At 38.1% G+C, this 27744-nt stretch overlaps 2 protein-coding genes across 3 annotated transcripts; both read left to right on the top strand.

Moving 5' to 3' along the window:
• The first annotated feature begins 9855 nt into the window (after window positions 1-9855).
• On the top strand, window positions 9856-22420 carry LOC139627964 (ceroid-lipofuscinosis neuronal protein 6 homolog). 2 transcript variants are annotated; one of them, XM_071489196.1, is made up of 7 exons: window positions 9856-11361; window positions 13021-13056; window positions 13182-13280; window positions 14606-14794; window positions 17175-17230; window positions 18902-19024; window positions 19725-22420. In XM_071489196.1, exons 2-7 carry the CDS (start codon window positions 13054-13056, stop codon window positions 19993-19995), a joined length of 741 nt encoding a protein of 246 aa, XP_071345297.1. In that variant the 5' UTR covers window positions 9856-11361; window positions 13021-13053; the 3' UTR covers window positions 19996-22420. The 2 variants fall into 2 exon arrangements, with proteins under 2 accessions (XP_071345297.1, XP_071345296.1); XM_071489195.1 differs by having other exon boundaries at window positions 9863-11361; window positions 12936-13056.
• A 144-nt stretch (window positions 22421-22564) lies between these two features.
• On the top strand, window positions 22565-27631 carry LOC139627966 (calmodulin-like protein 4). The gene is made up of 5 exons (XM_071489197.1): window positions 22565-22760; window positions 22878-22908; window positions 23179-23319; window positions 24082-24270; window positions 26996-27631. The coding sequence occupies exons 1-5, from the start codon at window positions 22758-22760 to the stop codon at window positions 27091-27093; spliced, it is 462 nt and encodes a 153-aa protein (XP_071345298.1). The 5' UTR covers window positions 22565-22757; the 3' UTR covers window positions 27094-27631.
• Window positions 27632-27744: the final 113 nt, after the last annotated feature.

Raw genomic sequence — 27744 nt, 5'->3', positions numbered from 1 at the left:
TATGCTGACATATGGGAAAAAGTGCAGTGTTTCCTCGCACTGCTGAGCTGGTGGCTGAACACTCAGGCCAGCAGCCACAGTGAAAGAGTGGCACTCGCTTTAATGAACACGAGGTCAGCGGGGACAACACAGCAGCTCCAAGCCAAGGAGACAGCCCCCCTGCATCATGCACAGACTACCCCTGTGCATGATGCAACAGCACAGACAGAAAAAGACAGAATGTCTTTGAGGATACTCATGGAGAAGTTTGTCTTGCGGACAGTCAACAAGTCAAAGGTGACCTCCACCACTGGAAACCCACAGACCATCATTCAACGTCTGTTGGAGAGCACATGGGCGGACGTCAAGGGTGCAGATTTTGTGATCACCCCAGAGACCTATAAAAACCTTGACAAGGATGTTTTCAAGGACCTGCGTAAAACCTGTGGCAGCGCAGAGATGTTGGTCCACTCCATGATTTTAGGAGAGCCACTATTTGACAAATACATTGCCTCCACTTTCAAACGTCACCTGACGTCACCAAAACAGCGTGGCACCATGTCCAGGTTTTTGTCCTTTGTGGGCAAACTCACCTCCAGACGTCAGTGAAACATTTTGTTCACCTTGAAGGAAAGAAATTGCCTGGGGTTTCTCTTTTTTCCTTCAAGATGAACAAATTAAACAGTTTCTGTCCTATAAAGAAAGAGGTTGCCTCCTGCTCCACAGGAGGTTACTTCGATCTTGGACAGGACTCAAGCTCTCAGGGTCACCTCAGTGGTCAACATTGTCACATCACAGCTAAAGGCAAAGGTTCAGTTCCCATCCTGAGCCTTTATGTGAGTGTCAGTGTTGTCCATTGTGGTGGCGTGGGTTTACTCCGGGTGCTCCGGTTTCCTCCCACACAAATATTCAAATATTTAGAAAAAATAAAAACTAGAATAAAATTTAGACAGAAGTTTTGCTGTTTTCAGTTTCTCTCATGAAATTCACTTGTATAAAGTACAAAAGGAACTGTGTATTCTTTTGCAATAGTGTTTTTAAGTTGAGGTCAGTTAAGGTTAGGGGTGTTTCGTTATGCTCGCAATACTTTGCAACTCCCAAATCATTTTAACATGACCAAATATCCTTCCAGAGCTCACTGACTCGAATATTATGGCTGTATGAAAGAAAATCACCACCTCTAACAGCCCCTGTACCTGTGTGGTCATGCTTTGCCCAGCCTCACTGATTAAATATTATGCTACACGTGAACTGTTGAATGTGATGCTCTGCAAATTCAGATATTTTCTTTTTCTATTTTCTATTTCTATTTTCTAATTCTTTCTGTGGACAGCCCTTTACTCCCAATAAAGTTTTGAGGCATGGACATCTATAGGCTACAGAGCCTGCAAATAACTCATCAAATTACAATAATAAATGCTGTGGTTCTTATGCATACCACTGTGATAGTACAGTAAATACACTGATATATTACTTCCTCAGTTTAGGCAAAGTATTTGGCAACAGGTGGGGGTCCCAACCTACAGTCTATGGTCCCAACCCATCTGCCAACACAAGACGGATCTTTGTCTGCCTCCTAACCACCCCATGCCCACAAATTGTGCTGGTTGGGCTCTGGTTAGAAATTAGTCTTTAGGGAGGTACAGTATGAAATTTCATATTCGATCCGAACTTAGAAGCGCAACAAAATAAAAAGTTTGAATTTAATTGTAAGAGCCAAATTACAGAATATTTTTGTGACCATGAAATACACATTTTTTGTGTTTCTGATTTTATTAGAAAAGAAAGGCATCGAGCACAAAGACAGATTAGCCTAGCAAGTTAACTTAATCTAACTTGTAACTTGATCCCAACCTTTGTTCCCAGGGTAGTTCAACAGGGTTTGTTTGGGGAATAGAAAATTGTTTTTTAAAGTAATTTCAACATTACACTGTTTGGTGTTTGCAGCTTGAATAAAATGCTGTGCCTTCGACTTGTCTGGGTTTGGCGTTATGAACTTACATTATCCAGCTACAGGCTTTTGGGAATTTCTTTGACAACATACACTGCATTCAGACGGCTTCACTTTGCTCCACCTGTTTTTAATATTGCAATATCATGCTTAAATAAAGATAAATAGATAAATTTAAAAAAATCACCCTCATTAATCTACACTTAATACCTAATACCCAACGACAAAACAAAAACTGAATTTTAACATACATAGTCGGGATGTAATATGCATATTTTTGACATTAATGAAGAACACCTGGAATCATCCTCCAGAAACTCAAATTACTGTCAGGTTCCTCCTCATAAGATTCTTAGTGCAATAATTAATTTCCTGAGGTGGAAATGCCAAGTATGCCACACCCTCTGAAGTATGAGCTGCAAGAGTCTGGGATGGGGGGAGGGTGCAGAAAGACCAAAAAAGGGGGTTGATGATGTTGTGTTCTGATGTCAAGTTTTGTTTCATGATTTTTATTCAATATTCATTCAATCAACAAGCTGTTGTGTAATCATTTTTTTTCTTCTGGCTTTCAATAAATGTAAGAAAATTTAAAACGACTTAGTTTGTTAGTGCTACTTTCAACAAGTGCAATCAGTGTGTGTAAGTATTCATGCCAGCAAACATCAGGGGCCCATGTGGGACCACTGCCAGCAGAAGATTGAGCTTGCTGCTATATGACCAGCGTGCTCTAAGGCCGCGTTCAGACTGCAGGCGAATCTGATTCACATCAGATTCCTACTCAAATCTGATTTTTAGGGCTGACTGTCCACACTGTTTTTAGCAAGTGTCCAAATCGGATATGGCTCTGTTCAGACTGTGCCACATTATTGACTGATCTGACAGGTTGCTGTAGTAACGGAGCGTCTAACGTCATATAATTGCGACAGCGACAACAACAACAACAACAACAAACATGATGGAGGCAGGTCACCTCAGTATATTGGCTCTATCACTGTCTAGTAGAGGTGCAGAACATCTCAGACGCACTTGACATTTGCAACGCCGCCAGAGGCTGGTAGGATTATACACAACAATGCTTCGTGCTGCACTCACTGCCGGAGTTTCTGTGCAGCGACGAGTGTGGTGCCACCCGAAGAGCTATGACCGGTGGGAAAATGTAGTCCTAGGCAGTTTTGATGATGACCAATGGCTTGCGAATTTCAGAATGTACCGAGCAATGTTTAATATGCTCACTGATCGCCTACGACCAAGGCTCACACGCCTGGACACGCACCTCAGGCCGGCAATAGCGGTCGGACTGGCACACTGGGTCTGGCGTCGCGTAGAGTGACGTCACGGACAGTCAAAACCGATCTGTCCAAATGCGATCTGAAACTACCTCCCGAAGGTGGTTTCAATCTGGTTTCCAAAAATCGGATTTCATGTGATTTGTGACTGTTCAGACTTCAAAAGAGCCATCCAGTTCCAATCTGGATGGGCTAAAAATCGGATTTTGGCTGGCAGTCTGAACAAGTGCCCACTTAAGGGCCAATAAGCAAAAAAGCGCTATGTTTCTTAACAGGGCTTTTATTGCTGTGGTAAACATCTATTTTCTGGCGTTTCTTTTGTTTACATACTTCAAGCTGTGTCACAATTAAGGGTCCGCATCCTTCAGAGGACACGGTCTATGAAGGTGTGGCCCTTTGTAGCTGCGGTAGATCGCAAAGACCGAACCAAAATGAGACATTCTGATCTACGAAGGTCACCAGCTGTGTGCAGGCGTACCATGGTGCTGCCAAGTGTGTCCCTTGTCCTGAACTCTATGGGTTTTTTAAATGGGTTTTTGGTTAGATGGCTGCAATGGCGGCTGTTGGGGGGTACAGTGATATTCAGAGCATCACGGCTAGAGGTAGGGACGAGGAGGACCATGGCCGTTGTGGCTGGCGTGAAATTCCTGCTGTGGATAAGAGTGCTGAATCAAACTCCAAGTTTCGCAGTGGTGACACTGAAGTCATGCAACAGTGGTGTTGTTTGTTTATCGCCTAACATTAGCCTTTACATTCTGGCGATTGTACTTAGGTTTGGAAAAACCATATAAGTGGTATTAATTTGTGAAGATTATTCTGCTGAACAAAATGTTTAAGTGTCATAAACCTATGTTTATCACAGAGCTTATTCTCTGCAATAATCTAAAAACCCATATTAAAATCCCACTGGTTTTCTGTCAGGGGAGCCAGAGTAATCCCAGACAGCAAAAGTTATTTCAACAATGAAATATGGTCGGAACGGTTGCTGTATGGTTGAAGTTTAAAATTCAACTTTAAATCAACATTTCAACAGCAGTCAGAATTTATAGGTTGAAGAAGAACCATTGAATCAATGTTGTATTTTTCTCATGATTTCAACACTGAATTACTAATGTTTATTCAGTATTGTCTCAATGTGCCAACTTTCCTGCCTGAATATTTTAAATTGAACGAGGACGGAGGAACAACCATTTCATAGAGGTGCTGGAGACTCACGTAAAGTTCTTTTTCCACACTGATGCATTCAACTTTTTTTCTTTAGTTTTTGATGACAAAGAAAATTAAATAATTTTTATGTGATGAGGAAAACATCTAACTGCCAGATGGTCTCATCAGATCCCACCAGTCCGTGAAGGAGATGCGTTTCAATCTTTTAACTAAGAATAATCTATAATAATTTTGCAATATACTTGTAGATAGATGTTCACTCAGCAATACTACCAACATTTTTTATATGAACCAGAGCCATTATCTTTCTGTCTTTACATTAGCATGTCTAATAGGATGAGAAAGGGTCTCATTTTCCTCAGCATCAGGAAATAGCAGTTTCCACTTAAACCAAAACCAAGCAATATAAAATTTAATATAGTCTAATTTATGCTGAGAAGTTTGGTGTGAACATATATTTGACAGTTTCAGCAGATGTTTTAGAAACAAACTCAAACTGTTGTTGTAGCTAGCTGTAGCTACTAATGTCACATTTGCTGGTTGTGCTCAGACTACTAAATTAGTTTTATAAATAAAATAATAATAAAATAATTTTCATTCTTTTGGACTTGCTAAGTGAGATTTAAATGTAAGATTGGTCCTTTATGTTCATTTCATGGACAGACTAGTTTGACTTAAAGGCCTTTAGAGAAATAGAAATAAAATCTTTCAAAAATCTTGTACAGTTAATCTGTCAGTTACAGGAAAACTTTCTGTGTATTTCCAGGACTCTTGTTAACAGTATAATGAAGCTGTTCCTTGGAAACTGCAGGAAGGGCACACTATCAACTAGCTAACATTAACTGAACTGTAACTTCAGCTAATTGAGGTAGAAGCTACCTAACATTAGTTAGCTAAATTTAGCCTTAAGGCTAAAGTTATAAACTAGCTAACGTTAGTTAGCTAAACTGTGACTTAAGGCTAAAGTTATAAACTAGCTAACGTTAGTTAGCTTAACTGTAACTTAAGGCTAAAGTTAGACACTAGCTAACATTAGTTAGCTAAACTGTGACTTAAGGCTAAAGTTATAAACTAGCTAACGTTAGTTAGCTTAACTGTAACTTAAGGCTAAAGTTAGACACTAGCTAACATTAGTTAGCTAAACTGTGACTTAAGGCTAAAGTTATAAACTAGCTAACGTTAGTTAGCTAAACTGTGACTTAAGGCTAAAGTTATAAACTAGCTAACGTTAGTTAGCTTAACTGTAACTTAAGGCTAAAGTTAGACACTAGCTAACATTAGTTAGCTAAACTGTGACTTAAGGCTAAAGTTATAAACTAGCTAACGTTAGTTAGCTTAACTGTAACTTAAGGCTAAAGTTAGACACTAGCTAACATTAGTTAGCTAAACTGTGACTTAAGGCTAAAGTTATAAACTAGCTAACGTTAGTTAGCTTAACTGTAACTTAAGGCTAAAGTTAGACACTACCTAACATTAGCTAGCTAAACTGTGACTTAAGGCTAAAGTTATAAACTAGCTAACGTTAGTTAGCTAAACTGTGACTTAAGGCTAAAGTTATAAACTAGCTAACGTTAGTTAGCTAAACTGTGACTTAAGGCTAAAGTTATAAACTAGCTAACATTAGTTAGCTAAACTGTAACTTAAGGCTAAAGTTAGACACTAGCGTTTATCTGTAGGTACTTGATTCAGAAACTCTGAATATAAGAAAGTAAAGAGTATTAAACAAGCTAGATCATTAGTTACTGCTACATACATTTACCAACAGCAGGGGTCAGCAAGTAAGTTTGGCCTTGGGCCATTTTTTTCCTAACCCATTACATGGCGGACCAGAACATAATCAAAGGCTATTTTTAAGAAACTGATTGATAAAAATGAAACTTAAATTTACTTAATTGTGTGGCCACAGTCACATATATACGTTGACTGATTGATCATGTGTCCGCTATTTCAGAGGTCTATCAAGCAAGTGACAGAACCTTTGGAACTTTCTGTCAGAACTTTTCATAATAAAGACTAAAAGCTTGTTTTAATTATAGAATTGCAGGAAAAAAAATTATTTTCCTTTTGTTTTGTAGTCAAAATTGCTAAAGAGGAAGTGATTCTGTGGGTAAATTTTACTGCTACGAGAGAGATCTATTGTGACCACAAGATTTTTCCTGCTCACAATTTCGGAATTCAATTGGAGGCCGAATTCGAAGCTTCTGTGGGCCGCCAGTGGACAGTCACTGACATACGGTGTCTTTGCGATGGTTGTCCAATTGAGGGGTGTCACAAGATACTTTCAGGCATGAATATGATAAATATATTGTAATATTTACAATTACAGACAAGAATATGATAAAAAAATTCTCTTGTACAAATGATAAACACAAGTATTTTGTACATTTGAAATTTTGTTTATAAGTTTGAGTTATTTCTAAAAATAGTGACATGTACCCCTAAGGCATTTTATTATTAAATTTGAGTGTGACCAACAGGAAGCTGTGAATTTATGAAAATACAATATGAAAGAGCATGTGAAGATGTCAATCGGATGAGCGTTCGTCAAGAAAATCAGAGGATAGACAGACAGTGACATGAACATGGAAATAACATGCAAACTTCACACAGCAAGGACCAGGGCTGTGATGAGGGAAGAAGAACTAAATAGCTATCTCACCCCAAAGCAAACCTGAAACGATAAAATGAAAATACAGCGTATTCAAATGGAACTGCCTCAGACAATAAAAACTGCATTCATCTACCCTGGGCAGCTAGTGTGGGTTCAGAAGAAGCCAATGGTTGCCATGTTGTGGTAGTTGCTAGGGAATGTGATGTCACATATCATGTGTCACATGGTATGTGTGATGTAACATGTGACATCACACCCATGTGACATCACGCTGTAGAATGCCTTTGATGTATGGACAGTATGTTCATTCTGCCTACGCATTCAGTCATTTTTCATTTCTGCTAGTGTTACACTGCCAGATTCATACGTCAGAACTAAGAAGTTCATAAAACGCAAAGGATCGTACGCCAAGAATCACCATGGCGTCTTCACAGACAGAGGAGACAGTGAAGATAAGAATGGATACTGTTCGCCCACTGATTGAATCCTTTTTCTCAAGGATGAAAGCGACACAGTGGAGTCTGTTAACAGTAGGCGCTCCTGATGAGGCCACTAAAGTTATGGTGGCAAAACTGCTTCTGGACATTGTCACAAGCATTACAGGAGCCTTGCTGATCGCTCTTACAGGCAGAAATCAAGCCCTGTCTGAGGAGCATGTTCAGTCCTTTCTGGGCAACACACTCCCTCAGTGTTTTGCTGAAGTACTGGACGTCAAGGACCAAGTGCAGTGTGCCAGCTCAGGAGAACTGACAGGCTTGACTGTGAGAGAGATTGCAGAAAGTTTCAACTCTGCCCTCTTCACTGGCATGGCCTCTGTGGACCATATGCAAAGTCGGCGCATCACTCCCCCAAGCAGACTTAATGCAATGGTTGGCCATGCCTGCAAAATGTTAAAGAGATTCACAGCCAAAATGAATTATTCGTGCACACTTCAACGACGTGGGCAGAGAACAACCACCAACATTCAGGTGAAGGACATTGGGGACAAAGAGCTGGAAGATACAGTGACTGCATCAGGGGACGGTTTTGTGATTGAAACAGGTAAAGCCATCCAGAAAATAATTAGGAAGGAGCTGGATGAAATCATGAAACCTCTTTTGAATGATGTTTCAACGGATGAATATGAGCTGCTGCAAACAGAATCTTTTCCGGAGACTAAAATTGTTGCAGATGACACAGCTCGAATTGTTGAAGAGGACATGAGTCTGAATGAGACAGATGCTGCTGCAGGATCAAATCCAAAAGGAACTGGAAACAAGATACAGACCTTTTTTGCAAAGTGGTTTGCCAGAGCATCGGTACATTCCACACTGGCACACCTGAAGACCAAGTTCCCCCTGGAGTCTGAAGTTGAAAACAGGCAGTCATACCAGTCACTTATGGCTTGTATTAACTCTCTGGTTCTGGTAGAAGATGGGTTCAAGAACATTTCCAGTGGAAATGTCACACAAGACCTTAGTGATCTCCTCTACTGTTACATCGCAGACAGGAGGATGTCTGAGATGATTTCAGAACCAGTTAGAAAGAGGACAACTTGCAGGAAAGCATCAGTTCCTGAGTCACATGCTACCATGTATGCTGACATATGGGAAAAAGTGCAGTGTTTCCTCGCACTGCTGAGCTGGTGGCTGAACACTCAGGCCAGCAGCCACAGTGAAAGAGTGGCACTCGCTTTAATGAACACGAGGTCAGCGGGGACAACACAGCAGCTCCAAGCCAAGGAGACAGCCCCCCTGCATCATGCACAGACTACCCCTGTGCATGATGCAACAGCACAGACAGAAAAAGACAGAATGTCTTTGAGGATACTCATGGAGAAGTTTGTCTTGCGGACAGTCAGCAAGTCAAAGGTGACCTCCACCACTGGAAACCCACAGACCATCATTCAACGTCTGTTGGAAAGCACATGGGCGGACGTCAAGGGTGCAGATTTTGTGATCACCCCAGAGACCTATAAAAACCTTGACAAGGATGTATTCAAGGACCTGCGTAAAACCTGTGGCAGCGCAGAGATGTTGGTCCATTCCATGATTTTAGGAGAGCCACTATTTGACAAATACATTGCCTCCACTTTCAAACGTCACCTGACGTCACCAAAACAGCGTGGCACCATGTCCAGGTTTTTGTCCTTTGTGGGCAAACTCACTTCCAGACGTCAGTGAAACATTTTGTTCACCTTGAAGGAAAGAAATTGTCTGGGGTTTCTCTTATTTCCTTCAAGATGAACAAAATAAAGAGTTTCTGTCCTATAAATAAAGAGGTTGCCTCCTGCTCCACAGGAGGTTACTTCGATCTTGGACAGGACTCAAGCTCTCAGGGTCACCTCAGTGGTCAACATTGTCACATCACAGCTAAAGGCAAAGATTGAGTTCCTGAGCCTTTATGTGAGTGTCAGTGTTGTCCATTGTGGTGGCGTGGGTTTACTCCGGGTGCTCCGGTTTCCTCCCACACACAAAAGAAAATAATAAAACTAGAAAAGAATTTAGACTGAAGTTTTGCTGTTTTCAGTTTCTCTCATGAAATTCATTTGTATAAAGTACACTTTTACACCAGCGTTTATTCAAGAGAAAACCACTTGTATCAGCATTAAAGTTATAGTCACGACCCAAAGTAGTGCATAAGTTCGGATTTGTGGTGCTTCACTAAGACATGTTTGCGTCATCATGTCTGTATACAGCCACTTCTGACAGCCCCTGCACCAGCGTGGTCGTGCTTTGCCTGGCCTCACTGATGAAACATTATGCTACTCAGTCGTGACAACTATATTCCTATCATGATCAGATTTCAGTTTACATGTCATCTTTATCACAAGCTTTAAATGTCGGAAAATACACATTTTTAGTCAACTAGGATTCTATCTCCATGTACTAAAAGTACATTAATTTCATGCATCTTAAGAAAATTCAGAATTTATCTTATATAACTGTCCTGAATAGGTGATATGGTTTTCTGAGATAGCTTTCCCCTCAGCCTACAGCATGTGCTGTTGTTTGTGTGGTATACCTGAATGTAAACACCAACATTTATGTTGTTCGATCGCTAATGTGTTTGCTATGGAGAGTGGCACTCATTGATGGTATTGTCACTTTAATTTATTATCCCTATATATTCTGTTCCAGACAGACTGAAAAGAGTTGATGAAAAGGTATGTAGCAGAGCTGTATGTGCCCTGCGTGTGGTTCGTTTCATCAGCCTGTGATGTGATGTCGCCACAGGATAAATACTCTGCCAATCACATTTTTATCAGTCTGACAGAGAGCTTGATCTAATTAAATGTTCACACAAGTCGAAATGCTATGAGTGTGGCAAACTGTCATTATTTAATTTATTCCATTGAAAGTTACATAAATTATTAGCAAGGAGTAAGTATGCATGCCTCACCTGCTTGTGTGTGACATTAATATTAATATTTAACACTCTGAATATAATCAGTACTATCTGTGATGTTAATAGATTAAGCACGTAACCCCTCTTCCTTTGGCATTTAAATCTCCAACATAAGGTTAATGTGTTTCAATGGTAAGGTTTTATTTGGGTTGGCATGTAATGACCTTTCTCTAAAAAGGTCAGTATGCAGTGGCCAGAAAGGTGAAAGGATTGTCAAGTAACGATTGTTGTTTGCTGACCCTCAGTTAGACCTCCACTCTGCATCGTAGCAATAATGTAAATGAAATATGGTGTTATAATCATGTTTCTAGGGGCAAAAGGTTTTCAGGTAGCAGTTTGTTTCTACTCCTCAACATACTGCTGCCCTGGCCATGTTTGACAAGCAATATGTGCCAATGTTGCCTCCTGTCACTATAGTTGTTTCAAACACTACTTCTTTTCCATTTCTACAGTTTCTTTAACGCCAAATCTTTCTTATGGGACTCTGAATATTTGCTCTAGTATAATCCTAATAAGACACAGAGGCTATTAGGAATGTGGAGTTATTCCCTAGAGGGGAAAATAAGGTGGGAATTTAGTGTCTACTCTCTATGCTGAATAAAGAATTGATGTAGACTGCACCATCACTGACAATGACTACAGTACAATCTGCAATACTGAAAAGTTTTGATTATTTTTTTGTATGGGTTAAGTTGCGCCTACAAAACATAACTCAGGGCTAACTGGCCCCTCCCACTTGCAACTCCTCTGCTGCAATTTGATTGGTGGATTAGGCGGACGGGCGGGAACAAGGCGGCAAGTAGGAAGTGAAGATAAGTTATGACAGAAGAGACATTTCACTGCTGTAGCTAGTTGAATCCCGATAACTTTCCATCGTATGAAGACAGGAAGAACCGCTAGCTTAACGAACGATAGCTAACACGGAGCCCGAAAATGCACTCTGCACGGAAACGTCGAGGCAACAAGACACAACAAAATAGGTTTGTGTGCAACAGCAGACTAACGGCGCTGGTACCCCTGTAGACACTGCTATGTTGTCGGGGGACAGAAGCGGAGTCGGCTCAGAGACCAAAGAGTTGGAAGTAAATAAAATTAAAAAGCAGCTGCAGACAAAAAAAAAAAACCGTCTACATCAACTGTATTTTATTGTCATGTCTTATCGTTGGTGGCTGTTAATAAACAGACTGACGAACAAAACACTCCACAGATTGTATGTGGCAGATTTAAATAGATGTCATGCTGGTGGTTGCAAGTGTTACCTTCCTCTTGTCTACAGGCTTCCTTCGCTGGTGACTGAACCATCATTATTTGGGGCAGGGGTTTATGAAAATAATAGTTAATTGCTTGACTTATTCAATCAACGGCCCAAAACCCAAAGATATTTAGTTTATTATCATGTTGTAAAAAGTTTTAGAGCATTTGCTATTAAAATGTATGCAGTTTAATATTTCAGTGTGCTCTGAAATTAAAGCATAGAACAAATAAACAGTTGGGGATTACAAAAAGCCCATTTATCAACATCTTAATATCATAACTACAGACTTGATGGATTATTGTAGAAGCCTTTACTGATGATTTACTAACATTTACTCATGGCTTATTACAAACTGAGAAACTCAATTACTCTCTACTCATGGCTTGCTAGCATTTCTAACTGCATGTAAGATGATTTATTAGAAAATGATACCTTTCATTAATGATTTGCTAATATTTCTAACTGCAGACATGATGGGTTTGAAGTGGTGGCAAAATGTCACGCAGGAGGAGAATTTTCCACAACCTGGCAACACAACACATGTTTTTATTCATGGCTTATAACTTATATGCAAAGCATTAGTGAACAATTTATTAACCATTGAAAATGCCATTAATTACATCTTATAAAGTCTTAATAAATGTATAAATGCTGCCTCACATGGATGGATTACTGCAGGGTCAAGGGGCCTGAGAGGTCAGGGACCCCTGGGCTGGAGCCTCTGTAGAGCTCACTTAAAAGTCTGCAAAGACAGGCAAGACAAGGACACACAAAATGACTACAAGGAAGTGCAAAATGACCACAAAGAGACACAAAACGACTACACGGTTGCGTAATATTTAGTCGTTGCACACAGTTGTTATAATGCCAAACATACAGTAATTTAACTATTAACTCAAAAGCGTATGATGTTTGTTTTTTTTACACTATATTGTGCAATTTCTCCCTTTCCCTCTTTTACATATTTTACCACAGTCTGCTAAAATATATTTTATGAACACTTACCGTAAATGCAATACTTAAAGAAGCTTTTTTTTTTTTTTTTTTTTAATTTTCATTACATACATACATGCCATCTTTGTAAACTATCATATCTTTTGCATAACTATTGCTAAGCATAGTCCTTTGCTATGTTTTATATGAAGGCTGTGGCCGAGCACTTTAAGCACTGCAGTAGTAAACACAATAGTAAACCTTATTTTACTACAGTATTCCTAACATATCTATTAAATGCTCAATCTCTGTGATGCCCTTTGCTCATTACAGTGACTTACAGTCACTGTAAATGTGTCTTGACAGTACTCCTAGTGGTTTGAAGGAACATATACCAAAGAAGAAAAGACAGCACTTCCACTTTGACCTGTGGTTCTGTCTGACTCTGCAGAACTGGATACTGGACTTTGGAAGGCCTATTGTCATGGTAAGGAGAATCAATGCACATTTCGCTGAATCTGTACCTCATGCAGTTTTAGATATTGCATAACATTATTAAATGGATTGTTACACCCCATTTCATCAATAAGTTCTTGTTATCGTATGTATTAGATCATTCTTCCTCTGGAATGGTTTCCCCTGAACAAGCCCAGTGCTGGAGACTATTTCCACATGGCCTACAACGTCATAACACCATTCCTAATGCTCAAGGTAAGTCTTAGGAAAACAAAATGCTCTGGTGATTGTAAAAGAGATTAATGCAAAGAATATTCAGTATTAAACAATAAAGCAACTACTCCATTCAATACATCCCAAAAATGGCTTCATGCAATTGAATTTTTTTAAACTTTTGCTCTTCTCCATATCAAATTAAGGCTGAAAGAGGTATGGTTACCCCATGGTAACCACCAGAACAAAACTTAAAAATGTAAAAAGCCCACCTACTAACCAATCAACAGACAGCAATATAGCAATATAGAAATACTTGCAGCACGAGGACTGAAGTCATACAGGAGGAAGCTGGTTAACCTTAGATGTCAATATGAATGACATTTATTGTTGTGTAATTATCAGATATAAAAAGTATTATTCATGTATATAATTATATATAATTATTTTGAAAGCCTTTAACTCTCTCTTGTTCCATCACTGCAGGGGAACCTGACACGATGATATGAATGAGAAATATTTTATATAACAACAAAACACAACACAAAAAACAATGAAACACATGAAAACACCATTCCTCCAAAATGTATTCCCTCATTTGGTGTTTTGATGATGGTGGCCCTAATCCATGCCAGCTAGACTGGTTAGGTTCTTGCTCACCACAGCAAAGACCCCTGATCCCTGAATATCTGTGGTCCACTGCATTTCTGCACTTACAAGAACATGGAGCAGTGGTTCTCAAAGTGTGGTCTGGGGGAAGTAAGTAAAAAGGGAAGTAATTTATCTTCACTGTAACTCAATCTGTGAGTAATACAGGGACAGAATATATGAATATTTTGGTCATGGGTCTCAAACACTTTCTTAAATAAAAGATGTAAAAGCAAAAATCTTTTTTTTTTTAATCAGTTTTGGGGTCCTTGATATGGAAAGGTTTGAGAACCACTGACATAGAGAAACAAGCAAGTTAGGAGGCCATACCAAAAGCAAGCTGCTTGTAACAAGCTTTGTGTTATGCACATTTTTGATAGTGATAGATTTTAGATTTATGGTGGTGCTTTGTTTAGAATAAAGGCAGAACTAAGCAGCTAGAATTTGCAGTAAAAACTAACATAGCTGAGCAGACAGGGACATGAATGCTACCTACAGGAAGTTGACCTTCAAGAAAAAAATTCAAGGAAAAAGACGTCACATTCCCATGAACACCCTCTGAAGTGACTTCTAGTAAATGATGCACAAGGACATTGCTGCAGTTTACACAAATTCCTAAAACCAAAATCAATAAAAAGTATCAACTGATTATTTCTTTTAAGACACTATGCTATCATATATACATATATATAGGATATGTTTGTTGCTGCTCCATTCAGCTGATTGAGCGCAGTCCCAGTGCGCTGCCTCGCTCAGCGGTCTACCTCTGCATCATCACTTTTGTCATGGGAGCCAGCATTCACCTGGTGGGAGACTCCATCAACCACAGGCTCATCCTGAGCGGCTACCAGCTCCACCTGTCAGTCAGAGAGAACCCCATCATCAAAGACCTGAAACCTGCGTCACTGGTAAGACTCCATTTTCTTTGAGTGGGGTAATGTTTTACATGGTGGGCACAGTGGGAATACTGGAATACATTGAGAAAACTGTCAGTATTTTGCATGTCAGGTTTTATTAGTGATAGAAGTAATGGCACCTATACAAATTCTAAGGACTGTTAAAACCTGTCTTGTCTCACCTTTGTGTTGCTTGTCATGACTCTCCAGAAACAGTTCAGTGACTTTAACTAAAATTAACTTTCCTTGTCCGCCTGTGACACAAATTGACAACACACCACATGGAATGTGTGTAGGGTTTGATAGAGTAGAATTTATCCTTTTGTTCGGGAGTGAAGCTTATTTTTCTCACGCTCCTGCATTGTTATCACATGTTTCCACAGTGACGTGCTTGTCAAGCTATTACAGGCTGATGTATGTTATAGCAGGGGCAGGATAAAAGCAGGAGTGTTACAGTTTACAGGTTAATTAATCTATGTTTGTTTCATGTCAAGATTTTAAGCACTGGCTCGATAATAGGTATAAAAAAGGTATAAAAGGTCCTTATTATATGTCCAAGCTCTGAAGGTTAATGTCTTGTTTGTCTTTCCACTGCTTCCTGATCAGTGTAGCAACCATTACTGACTCTGTTTACATGCACAAAAGCAAAGGTTTTTGGCCATAAGTGATAACACATGCTTTGCCATACTGCAGCAACCTGATTACTCTAAAACTAGCATTTATATTTATTTATTCAAAAATCTGATTTCTCCACCACTCCCTCTTTTTTTGCTTTGTTCTTGGTTGGAGCTTTTTCACTGACAGCTCAGCAGGACTACAGGTGCTGTTGTGAGAGAGTACTTTTTGCATTTTTTTTTACTGTGCACATGTGTTTGAATTAAACCCTAATGTGAAAACCAAGTTATTTAGACTTACTTCAATTGCAGGTCAGTTTTACTTAGAGTTTGTATTTCATTGTTTTTTTTATACATGGATGCACAGCTACCTGAAATAATCTCTTCATCCCACCACATAACTTACACACACATACTGTCCCTGTGCTGTGGCCTACACACATAAAAGCCCTGTTAGAAATTGAGTTATGATTATACTGTAACAGACCAAGAAATCTTCTAGCAGGTATCCTGCTGTGTATCATCTGGAATTCTCTTAATACTCCTTAACCAAAAGAGGATTGGAAATTTCTGGTTGCCATGATGTTTCAGAAATCAATTTACTGCAGAAGCTGTCAATAATTGAGTTCCTGAAGAGCATGTAAACCCATAGGTACCATCACAATAGGTATAAAAGGTCCTTATTATATGTTCTTGCATTCAAAATCTCCACTTTATAAGCCATTGTTTGACTTGTAGCATACATGTCTTTTAGTTCAGATTTGTCAGGTCAAGGTATAGTAAGCACCTATCACAACCCTTTATTGGTGTAATACATTTATTATGATGTGAATTTTAGTGATACCCAGATCACTCACATATGATCCAAACTCTCTTTTTTCACTACATCAAACTGAACTAAAAGTTAAGGTAAACACTAAATAATCACTAAAAAATATATTAGGTTTCACTGTCAGCTCCAGGGCTGCCATCTGAGAGAACTTTGTGATTAGTCTGATCAAATTAAAAGTGATTATATCATACTTTTTAGTGATGATGAATATAAATTGTGTGAATTCAAACCAACTGTTCAATTATTCAGACATTTGCTTGTTTTTAAGAGAAAAATTATATTTTGGCTTTAGAACTTAAAAAAGTCAGTATATCTGCAGTGTGTGCACTCAGAATAAAGTCAGACAGAGGCTCTTTGAAGAGATTAAATGCTACATTTTGAAACTGCATGAAGAGGTGCTTAAGAGCACTGATTTTAATGTAAATTGTTGAAATTAATGGATTAGCCTTCACCTTTAGTGAAGATTTATGTAAGACATATCACAGTGCTGTTGTAATTTTATCATGCTAGCTTTTCACTCTGATTGAATACTGCAGATAAAGAATATTTTTTCTTTTTAATTTTTTGTTCTTAATAAATCCTTTTTAAGATAAGGTATTGAAGAGGAGAACGTGCACAAAGTCAAGAGGAGTAATCAAGTCCTGAACCAAACACCTTAAGAATCGTTTATTACATTCTAGCTGGGTATATGGACACATCTGTGTTTGTTATGCGTCTCCACTGTTTTTTTATTTTCTCTAATTCTCACCTGTAGATGTGATTTCTAGTCAATTGGCATTATCTAGTGTAAATGGTCTTTGAACATTAGGTGGCACTGTTGCATAAGACAGAGAGAGACGCTGCGCTTGCCCCTGATGCAGAATGAAGCACTGTGCAACTGAAACATATTTGCTAATGTGGCATTAAGTTTATAGTAATAATACAACTTTCTGTCCTGTCTTCACAGATTGACTCTTTTGAGCTGCTGTATTATTATGATGAACAGCTGGGACACCTGATGTGGTATGTGTTTGTGACTTCAGCTCTCTGTTTAAATCTGTAGTTGATCTTTTGAAAACAAGCTAAGGGATGAAACCAGTTAAAGAGCATGTGAAGTGTGAGACCATAAAAGCTGCAGCCAGTTATCAGTGTGCTGGACTCTGTGGCTATTTTATATCTTTAAATACAAAACAGATTTTAGAATGACAAGACCAATGAATGTTATTTGGTAAAATGAATCCTACAACATGCAGGAGGAGAGGGTCTGTTTTGAAAAAAAAAAAGAAAGAAAGAAAAAGATCTGAAAAAATTGGGTTTATTATAAGCAGTAGGAGTAGGAATGTTGCCTCTTTCTCACTTTCATTTTATTTGAGACCTTTAGTTTTATAGCAGTAAAGTGGCTCCGTCCACTGATAACATCCTAACATTATGTTTTCACTCTGGTGGTGGCAGAATTTCAGTTTCATTTGTTGTTCCTTAGTGGAAAACAAATGCTCATACTGATTTATCTATGATAAGCTAATGTCAGCCAAAGATTGGTCTGATTTGAAAGGATACTGGCGTAAAAGCAGCATTAAGTCTCAGGCCTAGGAGGGACTTAGTTTGAGTCAGCTTTCAGTCCCTGGATTGAAAACAAACTCATCTCTCATGTTGCAGTGTTTTCAGCACCAGAGAGTGAGAGGAGAGAAGGGCTCTGTAGTTTCTGTGTCCCTGTGCTCCCTGTGGTTCTGTGGATAGCTGTGGATGGACCTTATGATGACATAAAGAGAATTATTATTCATTTACCACATTCACTTACTTAAAACCATTGACATTTGATTTTTAAAGTTGTTTTTTAGTCAGTTAGATCAATGGTGGGGATTATTTTCTTTTTATATGAATAGCTCAGTCAGAAACATCAGAAAATAGTGAAGAATTGCCCATCACAACTTCTCAGAACTGATCGTGACATGTTCAAATGTTTGAGAGGGTGAGATCAGAGAGTGTTTGTCTTGTCAAAACAAACATTCAGAAACAGTCAAAAATGACTGAAAAAATTATTAAGTTATCAAAATACATTTACATTTACTCATTTTCAGATGCAAAATAGGTATACATGATTTTTTTGTCGATCAATTCATTGACTAATGTCATTTCAGCTCTAGTTGGTTTCTTTTGTTTTACAGTACAGCAGGTAATAAAAGAGTTTGGTATAAACACGGTTCCTGTGATAACCTATCCAAGTTCGTCACACTAATTTAGAACAGTGGTTTAATTGTTGAGTGAAAATCTGTTTGTGTCCTGATACACGATTTGAACTGAAACCTGCCAGTAAATATATATTTTTTTTAGAGCTGTGGTATAGTATTTATTAATTTGTTTATTTGTAAATTAATGAGCCCCCCACCAGCAGCATCTTCAGCGTGAAAGGGAATGTTTCTTTTTCTATAATTGGCCCTGAGGCTTTGCTAAATGTTTTTTGCTCTGTTGTTGCCTTAATTGGTTTTAAAGATTGTATTGAACTGGCCTTGAGCTAAGAGCAGATGATGCTTTTATTTTGTTTAACCAAACAACTTGTGAAGAATTATGCAGATAAACTGCACTGTATAAAAACTGCACCACTTAGATATGTTTTGCATTGTCCTTTTACAAAAAATCTCATGGTGTCTACAGTCTTCAGTACAGTTTATAAGTCTGCCTCTTGTTTTATTTCAGGTATATTCCTTTCTTCATCATTTTGTTCATTTACTTCACCGGCTGCTTCACCGAGGCAGAAGAACAGAAGAAGATGCCCATTTCTGGTTGGCTGTTGCTGGGACCCAGCGCTCTCTACTATTGGTCAGTCACCTTTTAAGATTAAGATTAAGATTTATTAGTCCCACAGTGGGGAAATTTGCATTTGCATTTTCATGTCTTTGAAAACGTTGTGTACATTGTCTCTATGAATACATGAGGACAGTGGAATCTGATGATGGTCCTCAGTAAATTCATTCATTCCTACTTAGTTTTATAATCCAAAGACAGGAGGAGGAGGTTGATACACAAAGCAACAGAAGGAAATTCAGTGAGTCAAAGAAAATCAGTTATTGTGAATCTTAATCAATGCTAAACCATTAACAGTTTTCATTCAACACTAACATTGTAATCTGGATAAAAAGCCAGCAAACATTCAGTTCATTGTGTTTTCCTTTTTTTAGTTAAACTTGGATCCCTGGCTAACAATGATACAACTGCCTCCTCAAAAATAAGAGGTGTTTTTTTAGACAGAGCTTTTCCTTCTTTTGTCAGTTGATTGACAGGAAACAGAGTGTATTAATGCAATGTATGAATCATTATAAAAACGGCTCGGGGTCACATTGGTCTGATGAAAATGAAAGTTTTACAAAACCAATTTAAGTAACCATGTTTATCAGGGCACTTTTAATGTTTGTGGAAATATATATTCAGAAGCTTGGTTATAGCAAAAGTTGCAACTAATTAAAAGTTAGTCTTTCTCTCTGAGTTCCTCTGACATCATCTGTTTTTTTCTTCCCTCAAGGTACTTGGTTACAGAGGGGCAAATCACAGAACTTTTCCTCCTCACCTTCCTTGCCATGGTTGCTATGGTGATACATCAACACTGTAAAGGCCTCAGACCAGACAGCAATGGCCTGTTCCTGTTCTGTAGTTTCAGTGTTACTGTGCTCCTGGTAGCACTGTGGGTAGGCTATCTGTGGAACGACCCAGTGCTACGCAACAAGTACCCTGGACTCATTTATGTGCCAGAACCCTGGTCCTACTACACCTTGCATATCAAGAATAACCTCTGACTTGCACTTGTGTAGGTCTGTGTTACTACTGTGTTTGAAGAAAAACTATCTCCAAATGCCTTGACATCAGATGCCACTTATATTCGTATGGACTGATTGATCCATCTCTTTTCTTTCTTCAGCCAGATTTCCTGTGATAGTGGTTGCACTTGGACAACAATGATTTAATCAATCTGTTTAATGTGAAAGATTTTCAAACGTTTATCCCATTTTCATTTTAAAATCCCAGAAGTTAGTTATCAGACAAATAGCTCACCAAGCATGTTTTTGCAATTATTACCTACTTAAGTGTTGTTATTATCCCTAATTTGCCTTAACGGGATTGTGTTTATTTTATTTTTTGAATTGAAGGTGTAACATCAGAATAGGGATTAATACACCAAAAGAAAAAAAAGAACTTCAGTTCAAGACAAAACAAACAGACTAAACAAATCTCCATTGTTTTAATTTTTTTAAAATACACTTGCAGCCGAATTCAGACGATAGGGGCACATATCAGCTCTGAGTGATCCTGCAAAATTTGAAGGTGTAACACCTTCATGTGCATCATATTCTGTGCATGCAGTCCTGCTGATGTTTCATAGCAAGGCTTACTGTTGGGGCAGTTGTGTCCCATGTCCCCGGCTATACTGTGTCCCATAGCCCCCATCCCATAAAATGTTGACAGGGTACTATTTTAGCAGTAAGCAAGAAAAGATAGCATTTTTTAACTGTTTGGGAATCATACAATATGTGCCATCAGTTTTGTAATTACTATCTATTAGTGTTTCTATCAGCCCTAATTAGCCCTAATGAAAATGTGGTATTGTTTTTAATCAAAGGTGTAAAACCAGGGCAGAGATTAATATACTAAAGGCAAAAGTGTGCTCTAGATTGGGTAAAAACACAGGAGCCAGCTTAGGGCCCCATAAAACCAGGGGCTTTCTGTGCCCTGGGCCAGTTGCCAGCTTGACAACTTTGGTGGTCCAGTCTTGTAAAAACACAGAGTAGCACTAGACATTCTCACCATTTGACAATAACCAGCTAACTGAATGACCAAGTTGATCTTTTATGTACAAACTAAAGGTGAATATACAGTATGTATGGTATGTTCTTAGAAATTGTTAATTTGCCTACCCTCATCAAAGAATCCAGTCCAGTCGCCTACTGAGTCCTTTGAGGTTGATCTTTCAGAAATCAGCAGAAAAAAGTGTCAGGGTGTTTAATAAGCCGAATGCTTCTCCTCCTTGGCCTCAAGAAAGAAAAGAAGAACAAGTACAGTCATTCATAACTGATTACCTAAACAGTGGTATAAAAAAATATATATTGATAGTAATTTGAAGTTACATAGCACTTGTCAAGTGAGATAATAAACATGTTAAAAGTAGTGACATGCAAAAAACTAAAAATGAATTCAAGTTATGCAAAAAAGATAAATCAGGCTCTGTATTATAATACAATGCCATAAAATACAAAAACAAAAAAAAAACAAACAAAGATAAAACAAAATACTATAAAGCAAAGTCTGATGGCAACATCACTAAGCAGTATTATGTCAACGTTAGGATCGGTTGGTTATTATTATTATACTGGTATTAGTAAGAAAGGCAAGTCTGTACATGTGTTTTGAAGGAGGATTGAAAAACAGAATAGTAAATGGAGGACTGTTTTTAAGCTATAATTAAAAAAAACAAAACAAAAAACATTTGCTCAGGTATTCAAAAGTGCTCAAAGTAAGTTTTTACTGTTGCTACTTACCAGTCTAGAAGAAATGTTGTGAGTTCAGCATCAGACTTCATTAATTTACTTGCCAAGAACTGTCAGTGGTAGAAGGCAATGCAGAAGTAAATCTCTCTTTATTTAAAATTTTATTTCTATCACTAGCTCCAACACGTCACTGTACTGTCCAGTCTGCCCTCAATTCAGCATGGGAGGATGAAGTAGCACTGATGACACAGTTCAACCTCTTGTTTTAAACAATGGCTGAAGCTCTTGGCAAGCGACCATTCATTGTCACCACCACCTCCTGCAATTTCAATATGTGGTCACAGGGCTATTAAATAGAGTTGACATTTGAATTATAACGTAGCCTTGTTGCCAACATACAACATACTGTTCTTTATGTGTTCAATGTGTGTAAGTAATTTACAATGTTCACAGTGAAGTCTGTTGTACAGATGCTTTAGCATTACCTGTAGAGCAGATATTTTTAAGATACAAATGAAAACTCAGTTTTTATAAAAGCAGAATTTTACTGATGAGTTGTTACTTTGCTGGCTTTTAAATGTTGAGCGTACCTCTTTGCCTTTAAAGTTATTGTTCTTCATGTAAAATTGCCACTGTTAATGTTTTGTACAGTATGGCTCCTTGTAGTTACGGTTTAGTTGTGGTTCCCTCACTGGTTAGATTTTATGTCTGTTTATCTTAAATAAAATGTTAAAATTGACATTGTACTTGCTGGTTATTTGAACCTGAATGTGCTTTAAATCAACTGTCTTTACACATATAGTTAAAAGTTGCTATTTATATGGTTACAAGCTACTTCCTTTTATTATATAACACTGTATCATATGGTGAGTAACAAATAATTGGTCCCTTCGTTTTATTGGAGGGGTGTAAAGGGGAAGGACAATGCAGCACCGTGGATCTGGTATCTGTGTTTCCACAGCAACACATATTAAATTACGTGGAGGCTTTCAGGTGGTGGACTTTAAACAGAGGTGGAGGGACAGGTGACGCAGATAACGTTCTTCTTCCTGGTAGGTAACAAAGGAACTGCAAAAATGGTAAGTACGAGAAATTCTTTCCTTTAAGAAGCTGTTTTTTCATGTATTTTCTTATGTCACAGCTGTTTTTGTGTGTACTGACCCGCCAAGTGACACCATACTTTTGTCATTTTGCAGGCTAAATTCTTCACGCCAGTTCAAATCAATGGTAAGATTAGTCCACAGCACCACATGTTGTTTTCCATCTATTACAATGATTTATTGATGTTTGAAATGTACAATTTGCTCATGTGTCTTTTTCAAATGTACAGTTGACCATGTTGAAACAAATAAAAACAGTTGGAAAGCACATAAGGATCCAAATCTGACCTTGTTCAGTCTTATTAGTTCCTATGAAGTAATGCCAATGTATTTCTAAGTTAACCTGCTATTGTATGATGGATAAACTATACTGAAAATGTCAATATTTCCCTTGCAGAATTCAAGGAGTGCTTCTCCCTGTATGACAAGAAGCAAAAGGGCAAGATTGATGCCAAAGATCTGATCACAGTTATGCGCTGCCTGGGTACAAGCCCAACATTTGGTGAAATTGACAGACATCTGCAAGTTCACAAAATTGGTAAGGTACAACATGCGATTAATCTTGTTCATGGGTCAGTCAGCGTTGTAAAAGCTTGTACAGACTGACAGTGGTTAAAAAGGCCAAAACAGGTCTTAAACTAATGAGTAACACACTTTTGTGATTTTATACACATCACATACAGGCTGAGAGGCAGGAACAAGAGTGGAGGTGGGGTTTGTTTTTAACTGTGTTTAATTGTCGAAGATTATGGTTACTTTGGGTCTTCCTTCTAGTGAGTGCTTAATTGTTTTTAAGAGCTCACTGTAATTTTTTTACTTTACATTATTATCATTAGGTTGTTGTAAAATCTTGGTTCATGGCTTTAAGAGGGCTATTATAAATTTAAAAAATTAAAAATTAAAATAATCAAGTCACATTGTTTTACTTGTTAAGTCTCTTACTTGTTTTGTCTCAGAGGGCTTTACAGTGTGTACAGTACATAACATACAGTATGATACCCTCTATCCTTATACCCTCAAAATAAATATGGAAAAATTCCACAAAAACCCTCATAAGGGAAAAAGGGGAGAAGCCTCAAGAAGAACAACAAGGAAGGTATACCTCTTCCAAAAACACATTTTCTTTCTAATTTACAGTTTCAGCATTTCTGTCCCCAGTTGACCTGTACAGTCAATTTCACTGCACAGGTTAAATGTATAATGTATAATGTAATTCTGGTTTGTCAATTTGTACGTCATTTTTTCACAATTATTTGACAACGTGCAACAGACCTAATTTTTGTGCCACATTGATGTTTAGAAAAGACAGGTGAGCTGGACTTCTCCGTGTTCCTGACAATGATGCACAGGCAGATACAACAGGAAGACCCCAAGACAGAAATCCTGGAGGCCTTGAGGATGACAGACAAGCAGAAGAAAGGATACATCCAGGCAGCTGAGCTCCGAGCCAAGCTCACCATGTTAGGAGAAAAGCTCACAGACAAAGAAGGTAAAGTAAAAGCTGACTCTAACTAAAGAGCAACCTCAAGTGGAAAATCTGCAGAATGTGGGGACTGTTTCCCTCCTGTGAAAATACTGGAGGGAGCTGCTAAGTTGCTCTGTTGATACTGAGCCAAAGCAAAAACTAAAAACTAAACTTTTTTGATCAGTACAATAAATAAAAGGTTATTAAATATTGTTCTATATAATCCAGAGGGAGCACATGGGTGTATGGCTCAGAGTTACAGTGCAGTCTGTGTGTGTTTGGACAGTTTTTTGACCATGTAGCAAACATATAGCTAACTGGATTTGAAATGAAACTATTAGGTTCAAGTGTTGACTTTGAGCTTAAAAGTAAAAGTGCTGCTCACCTAGTATGAATGCAAACGCCTCAAAATATCCTCATATTAGCATATCAATGTCATTATTTTATTGAAAACACAACATGTCGAAGTAGAGCTCAAACATTGAAGAGCATAGCTCTGTCTGTCTACTTAATGACAGCAGGGAATATCAAGTGGTTATCCACCAAAACTTAAATTTATGAAGAGGGCTTAGGGATTTGGGGAATTTTGGAATTACCCTGTTTATATTAGATGAGACTGTAAATGATGGTTGTACCCATGAAATGACGAAAATCTTTATGTATTTTAGCCGTCTACCACAGCTGAGTCTTTTCCTTCCATGAGTCACATCTACTGTATCTTCCCATGGTACTGTGAGCCCTTTTAAGCAAACAATCCAGTGACTCTTACCACATCCACAAGTCTGGCTTAGTGTCTTCCTGGGAATTACAAGCACTACAATTTACCCGTCGTGCCCAGTTCTCTGCTGTCCTATGGCCTGCCCGCATAAAATAGCTCCCCTCCTGGTATTTACTATAAACCCTGCTGACCCCTTTCCTATCAAGAAATACATTTGTCATCTAAGTTGCTGTTGCAGTATACTGGATTGTACCTTCAGTGTATTTTCCTGAAGACAGACTTAATTTCTTCCTCCAAATGTTGCCAGGATGTGGAACTACAGTGGTAAGGTGTACATTTTGAAGATTTGCTCAATATTTGTAATACCACAACTAAAGCTGAAGCATGCACTCTTTTTATTTGGAGTAAAGTGTTTTTTAGAGACTTTTTTTTTTGTTAAAGGAAAAGTGCAGCATTTTGGGGATAATGCTTATTTGTTCTCTTGCTGATAGCTCAAGAAAACTGATCTCACTCTCATATCTGTACACCAAGTATGAAGCTACAGCCTGTAGCCAGATAACTCATGTAACCATAAAGACTGGAAACAGCAGAACGCAGCTGACTTGGCTCTGCCCAAAAGTTAAAAAAAAATATCCACCTACCGCCCCCTCTAAACTTCACCAATTAACATGTTATATAGTTTGTTTAATTTATATAAAAACTGATGTGTAATGACAAATCACTGTTTTGAGGTGGGCAGGGTTTTATACGTAGATTCATATTTAGCGTGGGAGAGGTACAGATTTCATTTGGTACCTTTGGTAAGAGGTGGATTAATCTATTTCCCAAAATGTTCAACTGTTCAATTAAGTATTTCAGCTCACAAATTTTTTCAAAAGTTTTTTTATTATTTACTTCAATTTAAGGACACAGTGGATTATTGGATTATGTTTCTTCTGACATTTTAACATTGCTGACAACAATGAAATAATGACAATAGTTGTCCAACAGTTTTGAAGCTGAGAGTTTGATGGACGGGCCCCTGCAGGGATACTCAGACGCTCAGTTAAATCTCTGGGGTTGTTTTTGATAGCGTTTAAGTTTCTAAGCCCAAACCGAGTCATTCATGCAGTTACTGGCCTCAAAGCAACACCGAGCTTTAATTCAAAGTGCTGTCAGTGGGTGAGTGCTGTGTGCATGAAGCAGTTTAAATTTAAGAGACACTCAGCTGCTTTCCACTGGGAAGACATCCATCACGTTGTTACAGCAGATATTGACACCACTTTACAAAAGGAGCAGACAGTAACTCATGACTGTATGCAACTGTGGTGAAGATGATCACACTGTGGCTGCTGTGATTCACATTAGTTTGAGTATTCAGGAGATTTTTTGTTGAAAGGTGACTAATTAAAATGCCAGAGCTCAAGTACAACTTTGTAAATGGAAACTGAATTGAGCTGTATTATATTGTTCAATTATGGCTTCTGATGAATTAATTAACATTTGACGGTTGTAGCTAAGTAAGATTGAATGAATATTAACGACTTTATACACTGCTTTGTAGTTTAATTTATAACAATTCACCGTACTTAGTACACTGATCCTTTATTTTTCTTTAAAATCTTAATCTACAAAGTAACCACTAATTAAAGCTCTCAAATAAACGTAGTGCTGCTTTGAAAGCAGCATAAAAACCAAGCACTCAAGTAAAGTGCGAGTACCTCAGAACTGTACTTAAATACAGTAGTAAATATTCTTAGTTACATTCTATCACTGCATTAAACATCTCAAAATAACATAAGTAATAATACTAACTACTCATAATAGGTTTCTTGTGAGATTTGGCTCCCATGTGGTTTTGAGAAAACAGTTGCTCTTGTTAAAAAATTATTGAATTCATTAGATTAAAAACCCTGGTGAGCTTTTTAATTGAGTTGAAATCCCCAATAATAAATCAGCAGCAATATAATAATAATAACCGGATGAATTTTAAGGCAGCCCTCTCTCGTCAGGTTCACTTATGAAACCATTTTCTTTGTGTTCTTTGTCTAGTGGATGAGCTCTTCAGGGAGGCAAACGTCAAGTCAAACGGGACCATCAACTATGAAGAGTTCACCCAGATGGTGACGCTGCCAGCTGTGGATTACTGATTTTTCAAGAGAAATACAGCTGTGATGGGGAACTGACTTTACAGTTTCCGGCAGACTTTTGAGACTGAAAATAGTCTTCACTTTGTTGTTTTCCTCATGATTATTCACTGAATTAAATGCTGAGTCTGTTTCCTCCAACTCTTTCCATCAGTTTCCTCTATGACTGAACCCATTGTGAAGCACTTCTGTTATACTTTATTGTACCCAACACTATATGATATGGTTTAGCATGTCATTCTGGGATGGAATCAGATTTCAAAACCATTAAATTATCACTACACCGTTTGCCAAGCCTGACCTTCAATTTAACCAATTTTTTTAAAATTTGATGTCCAGTTTGATACTTTGTGTATGTACTTCTGCATGCTTGTGAGCAATACCTTTCATTTCACAATGTAGTGGCAATGTCAACTTTCCACACACCAGTATTACATTGCTTTCTCTTCATAAGCTTGTGTGGTGAAAGCTGTGGAGTAAGAAGTTTTTCTGTAAAAAAATGTTTTATGTTAAACAACTGTATTTAAAGCTCTCATCTTTCTCTCTGTCTGATCTTTCAGGTGTTCTGTCATCTTAGGTCCCACATGCATAATTTTCAGGCATTTTATTTGTTATGATGGCCGTAAATAATCTTTTTTCACAAGTTTTATTTAG

This window comes from Trachinotus anak, unplaced genomic scaffold (genome assembly GCF_046630095.1).
Source record: "Trachinotus anak isolate AG129_WGS33_773 ecotype Australia unplaced genomic scaffold, CSIRO_AGI_Tana_v1 ptg000011l, whole genome shotgun sequence".
In the NCBI taxonomy this organism is placed as follows: domain Eukaryota; kingdom Metazoa; phylum Chordata; class Actinopteri; order Carangiformes; family Carangidae; genus Trachinotus; species Trachinotus anak.
Note: the sequence above shows the minus strand (reverse complement) of the source record. Positions and strands in the feature narration are given on the sequence as shown.

Bases quoted from the DNA above. Each gene is read 5' to 3' on its own strand.
- LOC139627964 (XM_071489195.1), top strand. From the start codon at position 11,315: ATGCACTCTGCACGGAAACGTCGAGGCAACAAGACACAACAAAATAG. The intron at 11,362-12,935 runs GTTTGTGTGCAA...GTGTCTTGACAG, and splicing joins AACAAGACACAACAAAATAG to TACTCCTAGTGGTTTGAAGG. The intron at 19,025-19,724 runs GTCAGTCACCTT...TCTTCCCTCAAG, and splicing joins CCCAGCGCTCTCTACTATTG to GTACTTGGTTACAGAGGGGC.
- LOC139627966 (XM_071489197.1), top strand. The intron at 22,909-23,178 runs GTAAGATTAGTC...TTTCCCTTGCAG, and splicing joins CACGCCAGTTCAAATCAATG to AATTCAAGGAGTGCTTCTCC. The intron at 23,320-24,081 runs GTAAGGTACAAC...ATTGATGTTTAG, and splicing joins TCTGCAAGTTCACAAAATTG to AAAAGACAGGTGAGCTGGAC.